The sequence below is a fragment of the Alosa pseudoharengus genome, unplaced genomic scaffold, assembly GCF_046254945.1.
Source record: "Alosa pseudoharengus isolate Yale_2024_CS ecotype anadromous, Long Island Sound unplaced genomic scaffold, YU_APseudo_1.1 YU_APseudo_1.1_scf_1, whole genome shotgun sequence".
Taxonomy (NCBI): Eukaryota; Metazoa; Chordata; class Actinopteri; order Clupeiformes; family Clupeidae; genus Alosa; species Alosa pseudoharengus.
In genome coordinates this window covers 53383727-53402159 of record NW_027468564.1, presented here as the reverse complement: position 1 = coordinate 53402159, position 18433 = coordinate 53383727, and the positions used below count along the sequence as shown (strand labels likewise).

Genomic DNA, 18433 nt, shown 5'->3' with positions numbered 1-18433 from the left:
GTAAGGCAACATGTTCATGAGACACAGCATCGTAAAAAAAGGAGGACATGTCAAGGGATAAGGGGGACAATGCTGGGACAGTGTCTGAGAGGTCTGCCCACCCTGTAGAGGGCACTGTCCAGGACAGGGGGGGCAGATACTTCCAAGAGTATTTTCAAGTGCATTTCACAAAGAAAAAAGGGGGGAAAGTGAAGATGAGGTTGTCAAGGCAAATACATAGAAAACTTTGTATGAAGTCATGAGAATTTTTTTTGGTGTTCTTAAAAGTACTTAAAAGATGGAATGAGCTGTACAGGGTCATACAGGTGTTCTGGAGCTCCAACTTTGACTGTGTCTAGCGTCATTCTACACGTTACACCAAGTCTGGTACCTGGTCAAGAACATGGAGTTAAGAACTGCAAGAAAGTGCAACAGGTATCTGGCTTTAGTAATGTAAACTTGACACTCAAAATGTCTACATGGTTTTTGGTGCAAGGTGCCAAGAAAAAGTAGCACGGGCTGTTGTTGTTATTGTTGTTGTTGTTGTGAAGCTAAGTGTCTGGGCAGTTTTCAAACATTCTTGATGTGTATGGGTGCATGTGTGCAGGTTTAGGGCAAAAGAAAACTATCAGGAACGTCAACCTTTAAAGACTTCATTGTAAATTTTCAAATCAGATTGTTGACCAAACTGGTTAAAAACTTAGCAAAAAAAAATATAACAGCAAAATGGGGTATGAAGACAAGGACCAGAGACTTAAGTCTTGCTGGGATATGTAGTCCAAAATGAAAGCAAAGACTACAAGTCAGACTGGGCAACAGTTAATGTCATGGCAACACTGATGAAAATGAGAACAACATCCATCAATTTTTCAGCTGGGGCAGTCTGGGCTAACTTGTGCAAACCCATTGTGTGGTAACAGTTCAATGAATGGCCTATCAGGGACTCTGACCCCTTCCACAGCAGTGATGGGCAGGACTAGGGGACCCAACCAACAGCATCTGAAACATCAACAGCCTTCTGGCTTTGGTTGGATCTGTCCCGTCCTGCCTGCCTTCTTCCAGGGGCCCACCAAAACCCTTCTGAGAAACTGAAATCACACAGAAGGGCTCAATAAGGGCTCTCGAATGGCTCAGTCAAGACTCGATTGGGTCTCAAAAAGGTCCGTTTCAGCCTCCTCCCTACTGTGGCTGAGCCGTGCCTTCAGTGTCCATGTCTCCCTGAGCGACCAGAGTATCAGTGAACAACATCAGGTGGGTGGGGAGGGGGGTATTTGGGGGTACGGCATTTGTCAAAAAAGGGACGAAGTGTGGGGGTAGCTTATGTTCGAGACGCTCAAGGAACTCGGAATGGGTACAAACACAGCTTGTGGGGAAGGGGGAAGGGAAGGGGAGTGGCTCTAGTTAGGCATTTCAGTACAAAGACAAGGCGACGAGGGTCTCCTCAGGTCACAGGTAAAGGCAGTAGGCTGCTGGGACACAATGCTTCTGGAGCACAAAGGGGGTGAGAGAGAGAGAGAGAGAGAGAGAGAGAGAGAGAGAGAGAGAGAGAGAGAGAGAGAGAGAGAGAGAGAAGAAAGAAAGAAAGAGTCAGAGAGAGAGAAAGAAAGAACAAAAGAAAGAAATAAAGAAAGAAAGAAAGAAAGAGTGACAGTCAGAGAGAGCGTGTGAGAGGAGGATGCAGCTGGCTGGAGAGGAGGGAAAAAGAGAGAGAGCAAGAGAGGGGGGGCACAGTGCAGCTTTTTGCAGGCAGGTGAGGGGGGAGAACAAATCTTTTCTTGGAGTAGTGCCAAGAAGCAGAGACGACTGGAGGGCGGTGAGGAGAGTGGGCGACAGGGTGGTGGGGGTGAGGAGAGTGGGCGACAGGGTGGTGGGGGTGAGGAGAGGGGGCGACAGGGTGGTGGGGGTGAGGAGAGGGGGCGACAGGGTGGTGGGGATCGGTCCTTATTTGTCCTCCCTGTGCTCGGCGATGCCAGCAGCAATAAGGGCGGCGCGGTACTGCAGCAGCACCCCACACATGCTCTTGACGAAGCCCTTGGAGAGGGGGAAGAGCGGGAAGCCGATGTCCGGGTAGCCGCTGCGCTCGGGCAGGAAGCTGCGGTAGCTCTTTCTCCGCTTCTTTGGTCTGACCGTGGGCTGAGACTCCTTGGTTTGCGACACGCCACTCGAGCCCTGCGTGGTGGACACCGCCGCCGCCCCGTCTGACGTCGTCGTCGTCGTCGTCACCCCGTCCGACCCCTCCACCGCTCCGCCGCCCGCACTCCCCCCGGTCACCGAGCCCTCGCAGTCCGAACTCTGGCTGAGGTCCTGCTGCAGGGTGGAGGCGCTCCCGGACGAGCCCCCGGCCGCCGCCGTGGTGGAGTGGCTCAGGCCCGAGTCCTCCAGGTCCTCCTCCTTGCTGGGGCTGCTGTGCGCCAGCGCCTTGGGGATCTCCTCCAGCGGCTCTCGGTCTCGGAAGCATCCTCCTCCTCCTCCTCCTCCTCCTCCTCCGGTACCCGCTTTTCCGCTGCCGCGCTCCACCACCGTGCCGTCCAGCTCCAGCCAGGACTCTAGCCGGTGCACCAGGCGCCAGCCGCAGGCGTCAAAGTGCTCCCGGATCTCCTGCTGGAAGACCTCCACGGGGTGCTGCAGCAGCGTGGTCATGGACTGCACCATCTTGATCAGCGCCATCTCGTTGTAGCACCGGCTGTTCTCGTAGCCTTCCTGCAGTCCCCGGTCGCTGTCGAAGCCGGCCTCGTTGTAGTAAGGTTCATTTACCAGGATGAGACCTACGGCAACAAAGAGTCAGTCACACTGATGTCTACTGATAGCAGAGTACTGGCCAGTCCACATTGAATTATTCAAAGGAACCGTATGTAAGATTGTGGCCAAAACTGGTGCTGCAATCACTTTCAAATTACTGTAGAGCGGTGTATCCCCTCCCCCTCCCCCCTGACTGGCAGAGCTGGCAACCCGGATGCCGAAACACTGACTTTGTGATTAGTAGATAAGTGGAGGGTGGCGCATCAGGCCAAAACACAACATGACAACATCAACATCAGTTGAGGGCTGCAACTTCACTTTTTAAATGACAAGATCCTGGTCTTACTACTGTTGTCAGTGATATAAGTATTTGAAATGAACATGATTTCTTAATGTCTAGTGACATCAGGGCCATTTTATGATTAATTGAAATACATTTCTTACATACGGTTCCTTTAATAACAGATCTATATCTATAGATATATAAAAAGCATATCCAAACTCCTCATTATTAGGACCCAGTGTAACATCTTCAGGCATGTAAATTATTCATTACACAAAATTAGACTGTCGTTCTGCATTGCAGAACCTATACGGAGGCTCACTGGGACAGAAATTCTATTACATTACAAAAAAAAGAATCATTAAAAGTTGAAATCCCCATTGCCGCATCCCTACTTTGATCTGCTTAAGGTATCAAGGAGCTTTTATGAGATTCTCGCCGCAGTCTGTGCCCATATGAATAAAACATACATCTGCAATGGGATCAGACAGGCAGCAGGACGGGGCAGGTGGCTTCACCTTGAATGGCCCTACAGGACTAGAATAAGAATGGCTCCTGTTCTTCCTACCAGGCAGGTCATACATCAAAACTATTTCATTAAAGCAATCCTCAAACCTTATCAAAATGGATATAAATTTTTAGAAGTATATATAAATGAAACATTTACAAAAGACCAGAAATCAAGGCATTTGTGGAGAAGAAGGATGGTTTGTGTGTTCTTCCTAAATGTCATGGTAAGCTATTTCGTTGCACTGATTGGTTAGGTCTATCCAATTGAATGCAGAGGCATTCCCCCACTGTATCGGTTGAAACACGCCCTATAATTACGTCCCAATGGAGCAGTATCAGACTCATATTCTGACTAGAATTTGAGTATGACAACGTCAGGCTAGTGTTTATGATGAAATTAAAAAAAGACTCCAATAAATCCTTATAACAGTCAATCATCAATTAAATTAGCATGTAACGAGAAAACATCAATGAAACTATATTGGTTTTCACTGACCTTGGATGGAAATGAGCACTTGTAGCAGGCTAGATTTACTGGTCCACCTCTCTGTGCCCTGCAGGACAGAATAACCACAGAACACATGTAGTGGGTGGCAAACTTAAATGCAAGAATTCTCAATCTCCACCAGCCAGAATGAGTCGATTAATTTGCCACTTTCTCTCACAGTCATACAAATCTCATCACAGGACTCGAGGTCTTACAGTCTTTTTGATTCAAAGGCTCCCACACAAAATGACTCAGGTACTCAACCACTTCTAAAACCACTTCTCATAAGAAACTGATGAGTCTAACTCAAAATATATGAACTGACGAATGGGTATAAAACAAGCCTTATCAAATGCCAGGCCCCATAAAAGTCCAAAATAGATAACTGGTCACTTAAAGTGCCCCCTTACAGGTCTTCCCTAAAGCAAAAACATTAGTTCCAAAGCACATTACCTTGCCAATCCAGGTGCCTAGCAGGCTCACGCACACTTTGCCGTTGTCATAGAGATTGGGATTGAGGCGGCCGCTGCACTGGGACAGGTAGCGGAAGAGGGGGGGCACTGCAGGGTAGATGTTAGGGAGCTGAATGTCGAACAGGAAGAGCCCGTCCTCATAGGGTGTGCGTGTGGGGCCCTTGATCTGAGCAGAAAACAGGTCCTGTAGCAGGAAGCACGGAGGAAAAACGCACTAGTCAGGAACAGAGATACACACACGCTAGTCAGGAACAGAGATACACACACACTAGTCAGGAACAGAGATACACACACGCTAGTCAAGAACAGAGATACACACACACGCACTAGTGAGGAACAGACACAGACACACACACACACACACACACACACACACACACACACACACTAGTCAGGAACAGAGACACACACACTAGTCAGGAACAGAGACACACACGCTCTATCAGATCAACCATCATTCAAGGCACACTGTTCTCTGTTCAGCATGCATCTGTAGGCTGAGAAGAAATCATCTCAGTCTGGTCAAGTTTTGCCTGTGTGTGTATATCCGTGTGTGTCCCTGTGTTTGTGTCCGTGTGTGTGTGTGTGTGTTGGTGGTGCTCAGTGGATAAGGCCTGGACTTGCCATGCGGTCCTCGAAGGTCTTGACCATGATGCCGTCGGGCAGGGAGGTGGCCAGCAGAGCCATTTCCTTCCGCACCGTGCTGAAGAACTTCTTGGCTTCGGCCGGCTGGAACTCCATGATCTTAAAGGTGTGAGTCTCTGAGGGAGAGGAAACGCAGCAGAGACAAATATTAAAATGTAACTGAAGAGATAAGCGTTTGTCTCAAAACTTCACCCCTCTGAAAGTTCTTAGTTTTTTTGGAGGAGATTTGATGAATGGTGTAGCCACTACACCTTGAGCCAATTCAAGATAGAGAGAGCTGATTCTAAAATAGTGCCAGCGTCGAAAACTAGGCCCAGCAACAAGGTCAGGATGAGAAGTGGTGTCCCTGAAACCCTTATTTTTAACCAACTTGAAAAGGAGGGATCCTAAAATTCATTTCTTTAATCTCTCCGAGTCCGGACATCCCAGAGTCCTGATTTGAGTACAGTGAAAGTGTAATGCAACATGACAGACCTTCTTCTAAAGCAACAACTTGCCTCTTTTTGAGGCATGCGTTTTTATAGGCAACTAGTTTTTTTTTCCAATCCAGGCTATTACACAGTCCCAACTGGGCTGTAAGGTGGTGTTTGCAAGGTTATTGCATGCTTCTTAGGTAGTTAGCGCGCTAGTTTTAGACCAGAGCTCCCTAGTGCTGCTTTAACTGCACAACTTTTACTGCAGTGAGGAGAGGAGAAATGGGGCAATGGATTCTTCCCTTCCCCAGAGCAGCAGAGTTCATTAGGTTCAAATTACCTGGAGCCTCGTCCAGCACGGAGAACACCTCTCCCTTGGCACTGGTGAAGGTGACGCCAGGCTTGCCACCGCTCTGCTGGCACAGAACCGGCGTGTCGCTGGGCCACTCGGAGCGCACGGGCGTCTGCGGCTCGGCCTGCGGCTGGGCGGCGGAGGCGGTCGTGGCGGCGGGCCGCTCCTCCTCGGCGGCGCCCTCCTTGCGCTCCTCCTCCACGATGGCCACGACGTCCAGCGTCTTCTTGAGGTTCTCCTGCAGCTTCTTGATGTCGTCCAAGAAGCGCTTCTCCTTGGTGGGCTTGGCGCCCGGCTCGGCGGACGCCGGCGTGGTGGCGGCGGCAGTGGCGGCGGTGGCGGTCGGCGCGGCGGCCGAGGGCTCCACGGAGGTCGGGGAGGTGGGCGAGCCGGTCCACAGCTGCTCCACGGTCATGTTCTTCAGGCTCTCCAGGATCTTCAGCGCCTCCTTCAGCTCCCTCAAGCCTCGCGCCGTGCCCTCCTTACCGGGCTTCTCCTCCGCGATCCCTGGCGTGGTGGCGGCTGCGGCCGCCGACGGGTCGGGGGTCGCGGTAGCGGCGGCGCCGACGGCCCCCGGGGTGTCCCCGCTGACTGGCATCAGGGGCGTGGTTTCGGGGGCGGCGATGGCGGCGGTAGCCGCGGTGGGCACTGGGGCCGGCGCCGGGTCCTCCTTGTGCTCCTCCTCCACCGTCTCCCAGCTGTCGCTCTCGTCCTCCCACTCCCACTCGGAGGAGGCGCCGCTGCTGCTGCCCTCCACGGAGGTGTAGTCCGACTCCTCCACCTCCGACTCCACATTATACAAGTGCTGCGGATGGGGCAGACGGGGGCAAGAGAACATCCATCAATCGAGAGCTCAAATCAAGTCAAGGAGCACAAGTACAGAACGTAATGGAGCAGTTCAGCCGTATCTAAATGATCCAATTTAAACTTCATTCAACTCCTCTGCAATGACTATGTGAGGGCCATTCATCTCCACGAGAAACAGCTCAGACTTTAACATAAGTTCAGAGAGGCAGTTCCAGACACCATCTTGGAGATCAGAGATATGCAGCGGGGAATGGCTTTGTTTTGGGCTTGTGTGCTGGTGTTTGTGTTGTGTTGTGTTGTGCTTGTGTTGTGCTTGATTCAGTACCTGTGGCAGTACGATGGTTTTGGAGTTGTCAGCCCAGACCACCTCCACCTTACTGCTGACATCCACTCTGGACACATGACCCACTGACGTCTGCACATAGAGAGAGAAAAAAAAAACACACACACACAAAGATGTAATTACACTCTCGTCTCGCATAGCCACATCTATGTCCAGGCATGTTTGGAAACAACCACAGGGAGATGTGGGCATGTGGGTGACCAGACATTTCAAATGCGGTTTAAGCTATTTACGGACTCAAGTCCTTCAAGGTGGGGTTTGAAGGAATCTTTGGGATAATGCCAGTAGACATTATGAGTGGGTATTAGAGGATTCTCATGTCTGGCCCACTAAGACTGCTCTCACTCGAAGCTTGGTTATGAGTGTAAATGTGATGAAATTCCCTTAAGACTGTCTATAGATGGAATAACTGGACATTACACTGTCATTTTCGCAGTCCTCTGGGTCAGGGTTGACTATTCTGATGACTATATCCGTGGTGCGGAAATGGAAGTCTGGATGATCAGCGATGTCATAAACACTGACATCCTCCTCTTCACCAATCACCTAGACGATGGAAAAACAAATGAATATGCAAGCGTAAACAAAATAAACATTAACTCAATGTTCTGCACAACAAAACCCACACATTGTCGTTAGGTTCAGTGGTTGATTATTATATAATGAATCATATCATTTGTTGATGGATAAAGAGATAGGCTTCAGAGAGGTGACCGGGTCAGTGCAACTGATGTTGCCGACGTCATGGCAACCACACTGTGACCCCACACTGAGTTGGCTGACCTCTACATCGTCGCCCGCAGCGTTGAGTTTGATCCACTTGACAGCACACGTCCTGCCCTTGTGGTCACCTGACTGAATGACCCCATAAAGCCCTGGGTCCTGGGGAGCGGAGGCTGAGAGAGAAAGACACACACACACACACTCTATAATTTGCAAGCAAACCCTAAGGCCACTAAGGCCCTCTTATCTATTCCAATCCATGTACTTTGAAGTCTAGGAAATCCTAGCATTCAGGTGGCAATCTACTTCTTACTGAGACTAGCACAAACTAATATGCGTTGAAGCATCATAAAGAAAACAGCCACTGCAGCATTGTGCCATAATTCACCACGTAGATCTAGATATGTATGAAGCATATGGAGTCTATGAATGAGCCATTGTGAGGTCACTTACATCGCTTGTCGACGACATAGTCGCCAGGGCAGAACTCGTGGTTGTCCAGGTGCTGGATGGGGATGAGGTCATTGGAGCGGATGCCCGTCTCTAGTCGGCCGTCCTTCCACATGACATCAGCCGAGGTCACTGTGGAGACGACCTCCACCGCCACCCTGTCAGCAGGAACAACACAGAGAGGGAGGGGGGTGTAGGTGTTGGTCAGACAGGGTCAGACATCCCTTCCTAAACCACACAGCATACTATACAAAGGCTAGCACAACATGGAAAGCAATGTTAAGAAACCAGGTCTGCAGTAGTGTTAGTACAGTCACATGCTAATTGGTACATAGGCTGAGGGCAATGTTGGCATTTCGTTAGCAGAGCGGAGACAACCCAGGCCCTGTCTGCTGAGAGCGGAGGGAGCCGGAGGGAGAGGCACCAACGATTGGCCGAGCGGGAAAGAGAAGCGCTAGCCGTCTCCAGAGGGGCTCGAGAGTGCGATCGATGAACAGCTCCTTTGTTTGGCCGCGCCGCTCGATGGCCTGAGCCGGCCGCTGCGCTGCTGCTGCTGATGATGATGATGAAGATGATGATGATGACTATGATGATATGATACTCTGGCAGACGGATGAGCCCGGTCCGCTGTGCCAAGCACTCACTGCAGCGCAATGCTGTGTGTCCGCAGACAGCACTACTGGAGTGGGAGCAGGCGGCCAAGTTAAGTGTCCGGCTGCCTGCGGCGCAAATGACCGTGCCAGACCTCTTAACCAGAATGCTTCAACCTGCACCCTCTGCCCTCCAATTATAACTTTTAAAAAAATAACTGCAAAAAGTCTTAGTATACTAAGAGTATTGCATCTGTCCTTTTATTGCACCCATCTGCTTGTAACATGTACATTTCAAAGAATTCATATTTTAGGTTTTGTAGGTAATTGCATGCAGGGTGAGTGACAGCGCTGTGAATGCCCAGACTGTGGTCCCGTTGGGAGAGCAGACGTTGACACCGACTCAGCTAGGCTCCAGCTGCTCAGAGCGGCCCTGCCCATAACAAAAACCTGCTGGAAACTGCTCTTCTGACATTTTTAAGGCATTTGCTGCAGTTCCTGTCTGTCTTGGCATCCTAGGTGAAGCTTGAAACACTTTCTACAGACTGCAGAGAGAGGACGGGAACGCGGGCAGCCAGTCTTAATGAGGACTACGATAGCAAGGGGCGGTGCGCAGTACTGCCTTTTCAGCAGTGTGGGTTTTTTTTTTGCAAACGGCAAACAATTCCACTGGCTCTAAGTGAACACCGAAATCCAGTATCATGTCCTGAAGCAGTACAAATGTAACCCCAAAAATCAACCATCAACTACAATCCCATAAAGCAGAGATGTTTTCTCCCCAGCGTTAACCAATTGCTTTTTGAAATCTCTGCAAATGTTTTCAAAGCGAGCCCTGTGCCAGGTTAATGGACTCTGATGAAGATGTAACCACATCGAAATGTTAGTAATTTGCTGCATCTTTCTAAATGAAAATAAGCAATCTAAACATCTGTGCTCCTTTCTAAATGAAAATAAGCAATCTAAACATCTGTGCTCCTTTCTAAATCAAAATAAGCAATCTAAACATCTGTGCTCCTCTCCTTTTTACTGCATGACCAGTCCTCTCCCGTGAAGCACAAGAGTGTTACCAGAAGTGAAGCACAAGAGTGTTACCAGAAGTGAAGCACAAGAGTGTTACCAGAAGTGAAGCACAAGAGTGTTACCAGAAGTGAAGCACAAGAGTGTTACCAGAAGTGAAGCACAAGAGTGTTACCAGAAGTGAAGCACAAGAGTGTTACCAGAAGTGCGGTGGAACATCACTATTTACTGTGCCAGGTTACATGTGCTTAAGAGGCCTGAGCACCATTGGCCTTCTCCCCAGTGCGCTCACCTGTCGCCGGGCTTGAACTCGCGGGAGAACTTGGTCCTCTTCTTCTTGTGCTTCCTCTTGAGGTTGCGGATGGACAGCGGGATGCTCTTCTTGCGGTTGTGGCCCAGGCCCGTGCTCTGCAGCGAGGCCGTGGAGCTGGCCGACGACGTGATGGAGCTCGTGTCGTCCGTGTCGTCCGCCTCCGCGTCCGAGTCCAGGTCGCCCAGCGTCTCGCCGTGGCCCTCCTCGCCCGTCTGCACTTCCTTGTCCGTCACGCCGTCAGTCCGCTCCACGGGGCCGTTGTTAGGGCAACGGGGCGCTGAGGGGTCCTCCGCTATCCCATCATGCTTGGCCTCAGTTTGCTTTTCACCTGAACACGCACAGGAGAGTAAATGTGAACGCCATAACTACAGACCTCATCTCACTCGTCCACTGATAATAAACCCCTCTCTCACAAGAGAAGAGAAAGTAGCCAAGTGGCAAGTAAACAGGTTCTTCATGTAATCCTTGGAAATCTTAAAGGAGAAATCCAGCGAGTGTTCGTTTTTTTCTTACCGACAGTGCTCAATGACCTCGAGAAACAGAGATCTATGTGAAAACTCGCCGATTTCTCCTTTAAGTCAGTCAAAAACAAAGTACCTCAACTTGGGCCTTTTCTTTGATATTCCAGTTCAACTTTTGGTCAAGATCACAAAGAAATTTGACCCGAGACTCCCACCTACCGTCTGCGTGGTCAGGCTTATCTCCTGGCTGTAGACGGTTGCCGTGTGAATCTGCACTGTCCGCTGACTTCCTCCCCAGCTCCTTCTTAAACATCCGCTTCAGCTGGTCACACAAAACCAAACACATAAGCAAGATGTGAACATGAAGAATGGACACAAGGGCCGAGTGACCTTCAGCAGGAAGGACAGTAAACTTCAGTACATTACAAAGACGAAGGGGCAGATTACAGTTGACCCCTGAGAAGCTCAGAGCTCCAGAGTGACCTCACATACGCACCCTCCTGCAGACGGGATCCTCGGGGTGCACCGGCGCCCCCTCTGGCCCCTCGCAGGTGATGCGCGTGGCGTCCACCTTGGACGGGAACACATAGAGTGCCCGGTCACCCAGCTGCCTCTGCGTGTGGTCATAGTAACCCAACCGCTTCACTCTGAAACAGACACAGCATCATTAGACTCCAAGGTCACATACTGTATGGTAAAATGAACAGTATGTTCTTACATGAATGAATACACACATCAAATCACCAAAGGATACTCAAACTATGATTATAGCAGGCTAGAGCTGCTCAACAAGAGCATCAAAACACAAGATGTGTGCTGGACATCTCACACACACACACGCACACACACTATGACACTACGGCTTGAATACAATGAGCATCTTGGCTGCAGCAGTCCATTTCAATGTCACACAGTAACAAAGGCGGCTAATGACACGCGCCCCTTCCAGCCCCTGCACAGCATGGACTCATCTGGTGCAACGTGTGTGTGTGTGCTTGTGTCTGTGTGTGCGTGCGTGTGACTGACATACTTGCTGAGGTTCTCCTGGGTGATGGTGGAGGGCGGGGGGTAGACGCTGTCGGAGCCCTTGGGGGAGTAGCTCTTGGTGATCCACGTCACCTTCAGCTCCACCACCTGCACCTGTGGCCAGAGGGGGGGAACAAGTCTCTTTAGACCCAGCTCAGCTTTCTATTCTTTTAGCTTGGCTGAATAGCTGCTGGTAAATGTTGAGACCTTCATTATAGTTAGTTATATACTGTACTGTTATCCGACAAGTGATACAGAAAAATTCAAAATGCAGACTGAGGTCCATGAAAAGTGAGTGTGTACATTTAAATAACTTTGCATATGTATTTGCTATGTCATGGTAAGGTCATCTTTCGAGGTAGCAACAGTTAGCACTTAACGTATCAGAAATGGGATCAAAAGAACAAAGTGCTCCAGTCGAATGTGGTGAATTTGTGTGCGTCTACATCTGTGCGCTTGGCTGGGGTCCACCTACCTCTTCCACTACTACTCGGAACTTCGTCTTCTTACTCAACACTGGCTTTACGCCATACAGCCACTGCACGTTGGCGAATACCTTCGACGGACCAATCAAAACTTGGCCTGGGTAGAACCCATACGCCTCGTCAAAGAAGAGCCCCTGACAGGAGAGAAGTGAGGGATGAAGAGAGGGACGTTAAAGAAAGAAAGAAAGAAAGAAAGAAAGAAAGGAGTGTGAGCTGCAGCATGACATCTTTTAAAAAGGAGAAAGTGAAAAAGGAATGGTTCGAGAGGCTCCACTCACAGAGTCACTGACGTGAGGACAGACGTCATAGAGTTTGGAGCCATCTTCCTCACTCATTGAACACCTGCATCAAGCAAAATCACACGGTCACGCATGCAGCATCAGAAAAAGGCTGTTAAACAGCTGTTAAAAGACTGTTTCAATATGAGGAAAAACCCCAACACAAGTGATTAAGTCATTAAAAAAAAGTTACCTGGCTCCATTGGAAAGCTTCAAGATAATATTGTTGCTCAAGTCATAGACCTTCCCCAGCCAGAAGTCGTACACTATGTAATCCCCATACATAAATGTCTGACGAAGAAGAAAAGACAATGTTAGAATGACCTGAAAATCACCACAGGTATGACGTAAACCCATTAACCTTTCTAGAAAATGGTTAGCGGAGACCTAAAATAAGAATGGACAGGTAAGAGGAGAGCTTCTTACCCATATGTGTTGCAGGTCTCGACTGCTGACAGGATATAGGACACAGTTGGTTCCAACCAGCTTCACGGCACACTCTATGTTAATGTTGGTGACTATACCACACTGCTTATCCTGTGGGGGTGAAACCAATACACAGAGATGAAACACATCTCACAAACAAACCTTCATATACAGACACCCCTGCACTTAATGCTTAACGCTTTGGATTGTACTATGTACATGTTAAATGCGCTTTATAAATAAAAATGACTTGACTTGACTTGACTTGACTTGATCACTGTATGACATGCCGGCTCTGCCTATTAAGTTTCATTTTTACTCATATATCTCATATTCATTATCATAAATGAATATGATAATTTTTTTAAAGTTCTGAAGTTTGGGCGCACGTTCATATCCACATGGGTCAACAAGCCCGGTTCAGTGATAAGTCATCACAGTCTCATTAATTAACACCCAATTCATCAAAAGCTTCCACGGCTTTAAGCGAGAAGCTTAATCAAACAGTGAGCCAACGATAAAGCACCAGAGTTAAAAGAGAACAGGGAATGTAGGAATGAGTGTGTGTGTGTCTGTGTGTGTGCGCGTCTCTCTGTGTGTGTGTGTGTGGGGGGGGGGGGGGGGGTTACTTACATTGGAATTCAACCGTCGTACAAAGTCTCTAGGCACGATGGATCGATCTTCAAGTTTGAGCTGAGAGAGAGGGGAGGAGAGAGGAGAAGAGAGAGGGGAGGACAGGAGAAGAGAGAGGGGAGGAGAGAGGAGAAGAGAGAGGGGAAGAGAGGAGAAGAGAGAGGGGAGGAGAGAGGAGAAGAGAGAGGGGAGGAGAGAAGAGAAGAGAGAGGGGAGGAGAGAAGAGAAGAGAGAGGGGAGGAGAGAGGAGAAGAGAGAGGGGTGAGTGCTAACGGTGGAGCACAGTCACGAGTCACGAGCAGTACCCACACTTCAGAAGGTCTCTTTAGCCCTGATCACGAGCAGTACCCACACTTCAGAAGGTCTCTTTAGCCCTGATCACGAGCAGTACCCACACTTCAGAAGGTCTCTCTAGCCCTGATCACGAGCAGTACCCACACTTCAGAAGGTCTCTCCAGCCCTGATCACGAGCAGTACCCACACTTCAGAAGGTCTCTTTAGCCCTGATCACGAGCAGTACCCACACTTCAGAAGGTCTCTCTAGCCCTGATCACGAGCAGTACCCACACTTCAGAAGGTCTCTCCAGCCCTGATGGATGGAGCCCAGCCTAACCTAATGGCCTAACCCTTCTGCCACTGTGGGCAACCCATGCCAACCGCATGAGCTCTAACCCAGACCCAACTTCTCTTAGTCAAGCGATTCAGCTGCAAGTAGAGCAGATGGAGCTGTTGACTACTAACCAGTTGCTGCCTGCAGTGCATACAATAATACAAAGTCCCTATTTGTGTTTTTAATAACCGATTCATCGTGTCAGTAATTGCTTATTTAGCAGCTTTATGTTTATTGTAGCAGCAAGTTTTCTGTACAGAAAAAAGGTACATTTACAAAGGACTTCAGTAGAATATTAATTTGGCTTTGACTTTGCTTTGTGTGGCAGTTGAGGACATCAAGCATAAACCAGTGGTGCTCTGTGGCCGAGCTACTTATACCAGTACTGAGTTCCTTGGATTCAGAAAGTCCTGATACATTGATTGGATACACACTTGGATAGTACAGCAGCGGCCTGTGACCAACTGAAGTTTCACTTTCACACCTCAATGCAAAATAGCCTAAACATACACTACCGGTCAAAAGTTTGGAGACACTTACAAATTTCCATTCCACTCCATTGTAGACAGAGTACCAGCTGAGATCAGTTGCATTGTTTTTTTAATCAGGGTAGCAGTTCAGATTACATTATGTGCACATAATTGCAAAAGTGTTCTCAACTGTTGTAGAAAGAAATGGCTGATCTTTAATGCAATATCTACATTGCCTATTATCAGCAACCACTCATCCAATGTTCCAAAGGCACATTCTGTTTACTAATCTGATATCATTTTAAAAGGCTAACTGAGAAAACATTGGAGAACCCTTTTGCAATTATGTAAGCACATAATGAAAACTGCTGCCCTGATTAAAAAAACAATGCAACTCATCTAAGCTTGTATTCTGTCTATAATGGAGTGGAAATTTCTAAGTGACCCCAACCTTTTGACCGGTGTAGATATAGGCTACAGTAGGCTACAGATGCCATGTTTTACTCTCTTAATAGTCAAAACATAGATCTAGGCTACAGATGCAGTGTTTTACGCTCTTAATAGTCAAAACATAGATCTAGACTACACTGTTTCACTCTCTTAATAGTCAAAACATAGATCTAGGCTACAGATGCAGTGTTTTACTCTCTTAATAGTCAAAACATAGATCTAGGCTACAGATACAGTGTTTTACTCTCTTAATAGTCAAAACAACTTAATGAAACTGGCGCTCATAGGAAGGGGTCTCTGCAGGGCTGGGACACCAGCAGACACACTAACTGACAAACTGACACATCCAGCAGGAAGAGGTTTTGCATTTTGTACTGTTAGCAGACACTGAGGAGAAGAGGCCTGCATTAAAAACGAGGGCTCAAAAGCTGGCCATGGAGATGGGGTGGGTAGTTTGGGCAGCAGACTAGCCAGCGACTGACCGATCACGGCTCGCGTGTGCAGTGGCATTTCAAAAAGGCCACCGCAGAAAGGCCTTGCTCTTCAGAGCAATAACGCGGAGACTGTGGCAGGTAAGGCCAACTGGCCAAAGGAGAAGTGCCAGTTTGGCAGCTCATGAAAACAACAAAGCCCAGTTCCCAACTTGGCAGGCGGCTGCAGGTGGGGCAGGGTGCTGCATGGGAACGGAGAGCTCTGCACTGCACGGGGCTGGGCAGCCACAGATGACTCCATGCATTTCAAATGCTGGGGAGGAGAGAGGAGAGAGGCACGCCGGCTTTTCTCAGGGGGAGCAAATGACCATGGAGGGGGGGGGGGGTGATGACTTAAATTTGTATTCTACTACTCACTACAGACAGAGGCGAAGCAAATTGAAGGACCATACACACTAAAAGCACAGATTCGATGGAATTCAAAGATACCCAGACAGTTGTCCAAGTCTGAGTGAAATGAACCAAAGGAAACAGCAGAATATACAGACATAAAATGTTTTAAAGGAAATCTGAGGCACTCACCTGTATTAACTGAATAGCTAGATTTTCTCTAAAACATTTTCAACTATTTCAATCCCTGAAACTAAAGAGCACCAGAGGGAAAGCCAGTCTAACACCCTAACCGCCCTCCTCGAGTTCTCGCAAGTTGTTAAAAAACGAGTACCCTTTTTGCAAACCACCCAAACTTCAAGGACAATGAAACACCCCAATACCACATATTACAGGTTCCACGCTGAGTGTGATGATAAACCCTACAGTGGAGACATATTTGGGTAAGTCACAACCTCTACCCCTCCCCCAACAGTTCAAAAGGGACCTCCACAGGCAAGTTGCCATGGCGAAGGTGCAGCAGATGTCTCTCCAGCATCTCCTGAGTGTGGGAGTGTGAACCCCGGGCTCTGCAGGACAGGGAGGCACAAGAGGATGATGGGAAAAGTAGGGTGTCGGCGGCACATGGCAAAAAATAAGTGACCCAAATTCATTGTCAGTCTCGAGAGAAGCCTCGCTGGCAGCCTGCTGGTTATCTGCAACTGCATCTGTATGTTTTTGGATAAATATTTGAACAGAGGGTGATGTCGTAAGCAACAAATGAGGCTCCAAGTGAATGTCATTGCACAGTACGCCACCATGCAGCACCGCCAGGCAACTCGCTGAATTCTAAACAGACAAAATCTGCAGCTACCTAATAATTAGGACCCCCCCCCCCCATCCCCAACCCTAGCAGGAGGAGCATGAGAGTGGTGAGAAAAGTGTGGCGAGAAGCAGGACATATGCTTCATTCATTCAGGCCGCTCTGGGGGATGAGAGAAAGGGGGGGGGGGGGGGGGCTGTGGAGACACCTGCATGGGGCGCCCGACTGGCTTAGGGAGGATCAACGTGATGCCGTGTCATAATGTATGGGCACGCACCGCATATCAACAACACGGCCTACCAGCTTAACGGAGGGCCAGAAATCCACCACACAGTGTGCGGTGTGTATGTTCTTATTTGCCTTAGGCCTTCCCATCCACAGGGACCTGGGTCATGTTTCTGCCAGTAAAAAACAATGATCCTTGCTACTGCTAAACGTGGCTAAATATAGTGAGTGTGTGGGTGCTGAAGATAACATTTGCAAAGTTTTCAAAAAAGGCCTGCAGACTGACAGGCTGCTCTAAGCTTTAATATTATGGAGCCTCATGGAACTAAAGGGGGAAGAATCCAACTCTGTACACCAGGCTCAGGAAGACAGCAGTACCTTCTCTATCTGCAGAAAGATAAATGTCATCGGTGCAATAGTTTCGCAAACGGGCATTAAAATCAGTTGTCACTCTGCCACAGTAGCTGTATCTCTTGGAAGATCTTAAAGGTGTTGAACCTAAATTACACCTCGATCTCGACTCCAATAATAGTTTTATGATCACGAGGTATCAAGCACCAAACAGAGATTGACAGCCTCCAGTCTTTCACCTCCCCTCTACCTCTCTGCTTCTTCTCATGAGTGATTCTTACTGAAATAATTTTCACGTTTAAGGACTGTGGTTGGGATGGTATAGTGTGGCACATCTTAAGGTAGGGCAATTGATGCTAAGCAATTAACATGTTGAATGTTCCAAAAAAAATAACATCTCCTCAAGATCTTTGTTACAAAGTTCCAGCTCTGTGAACTGGAAACAAACAAAGTGGGGGAAAAGGGGGAACAAAGGGGGAGCTACCTGGGGCGTATCCCAAGTGCGTGGTTTGGTGACAAACCTGGGCAAGTTAACTCAGAGTAAGTGGTAAAATAGAAGAGCTGTATGGCTTCATTCTCCAACAAAACAATGACATAGGGCTCTTTCCACTTATCATGATGTTAAAAATCAATCGATTACAACTAGCTTAATCATACTCATGAATATTTACCCGACTACCTGATACAATCAATGATGCATCTGTAATGTAAAAGTGGCAACTCTAATAATGACGTATTCTCATTTTAAATGTGCAACTAGCGGCCTCACAAACATTCATGAGACACACTTTCAGAAATTCAGAGAACTTTACAGCCTTAAAGTGGCCCTGAGCTGCCTCTCTTCTCTCCTTCTCTCTCTCGCACAGAGTAACAACCCTGAGGCTCAGGCTGCGAAAGCAAGGTGACAGCAGGCAGCGTCTCCCCTCCTCTCCGGCTAATTAGCTCAGTTTAGCGGCGGCGGCCCTGCCTGCCACACCAGCTACGGAGCCGAGCGAGACGCCGGGAGATGAGACGGGATGACACAGCATCGCTCGCTGACAGGCCAGCCGAAGACAGAAGGATGAGGAAGAGAGGAGAGGAGGAAGAGAGGAGAGGAGGAGGAGAGAAAGGGAGGCTGGAGGGGTGAGGTAGGAATGCGGCAAGATTCCAACGCGTGGAGCCACATGCTAATAAGGATTCTAGAGATTGCTGGTAAGTGGTGGAGTCTGCCCAGGATTTCACATGTGCCACCACCAAGCTGCATGGCCCTCAGCTTCTGCTGTGGGGCTGCA

The 18433-nt window shown here is 48.7% G+C and overlaps 1 protein-coding gene across 1 annotated transcript in view; it reads right to left on the bottom strand.

Annotated features, from left to right (window-relative positions):
* Positions 1-1555: 1555 nt before the first annotated feature.
* The window catches only part of ube2o (ubiquitin-conjugating enzyme E2O), a 25920-nt gene continuing 9042 nt past the window's right edge, over positions 1556-18433 (bottom strand). The window contains exons 2-19 of the mRNA XM_076292918.1: positions 13434-13493; positions 12801-12911; positions 12568-12665; positions 12375-12438; positions 12087-12230; positions 11616-11725; positions 11082-11232; positions 10805-10907; positions 10104-10452; positions 8208-8362; positions 7815-7927; positions 7452-7577; positions 7014-7103; positions 5870-6686; positions 5096-5232; positions 4452-4655; positions 4008-4065; positions 1556-2744 (exon numbers count right to left, since the gene is read on the bottom strand). Coding sequence (XP_076149033.1) covers positions 1921-2744; positions 4008-4065; positions 4452-4655; positions 5096-5232; positions 5870-6686; positions 7014-7103; positions 7452-7577; positions 7815-7927; positions 8208-8362; positions 10104-10452; positions 10805-10907; positions 11082-11232; positions 11616-11725; positions 12087-12230; positions 12375-12438; positions 12568-12665; positions 12801-12911; positions 13434-13493 — 3714 coding nt within the window. The 3' untranslated portion in view covers positions 1556-1920. The remainder of the gene's footprint in view (positions 2745-4007; positions 4066-4451; positions 4656-5095; positions 5233-5869; positions 6687-7013; positions 7104-7451; positions 7578-7814; positions 7928-8207; positions 8363-10103; positions 10453-10804; positions 10908-11081; positions 11233-11615; positions 11726-12086; positions 12231-12374; positions 12439-12567; positions 12666-12800; positions 12912-13433; positions 13494-18433) is intronic.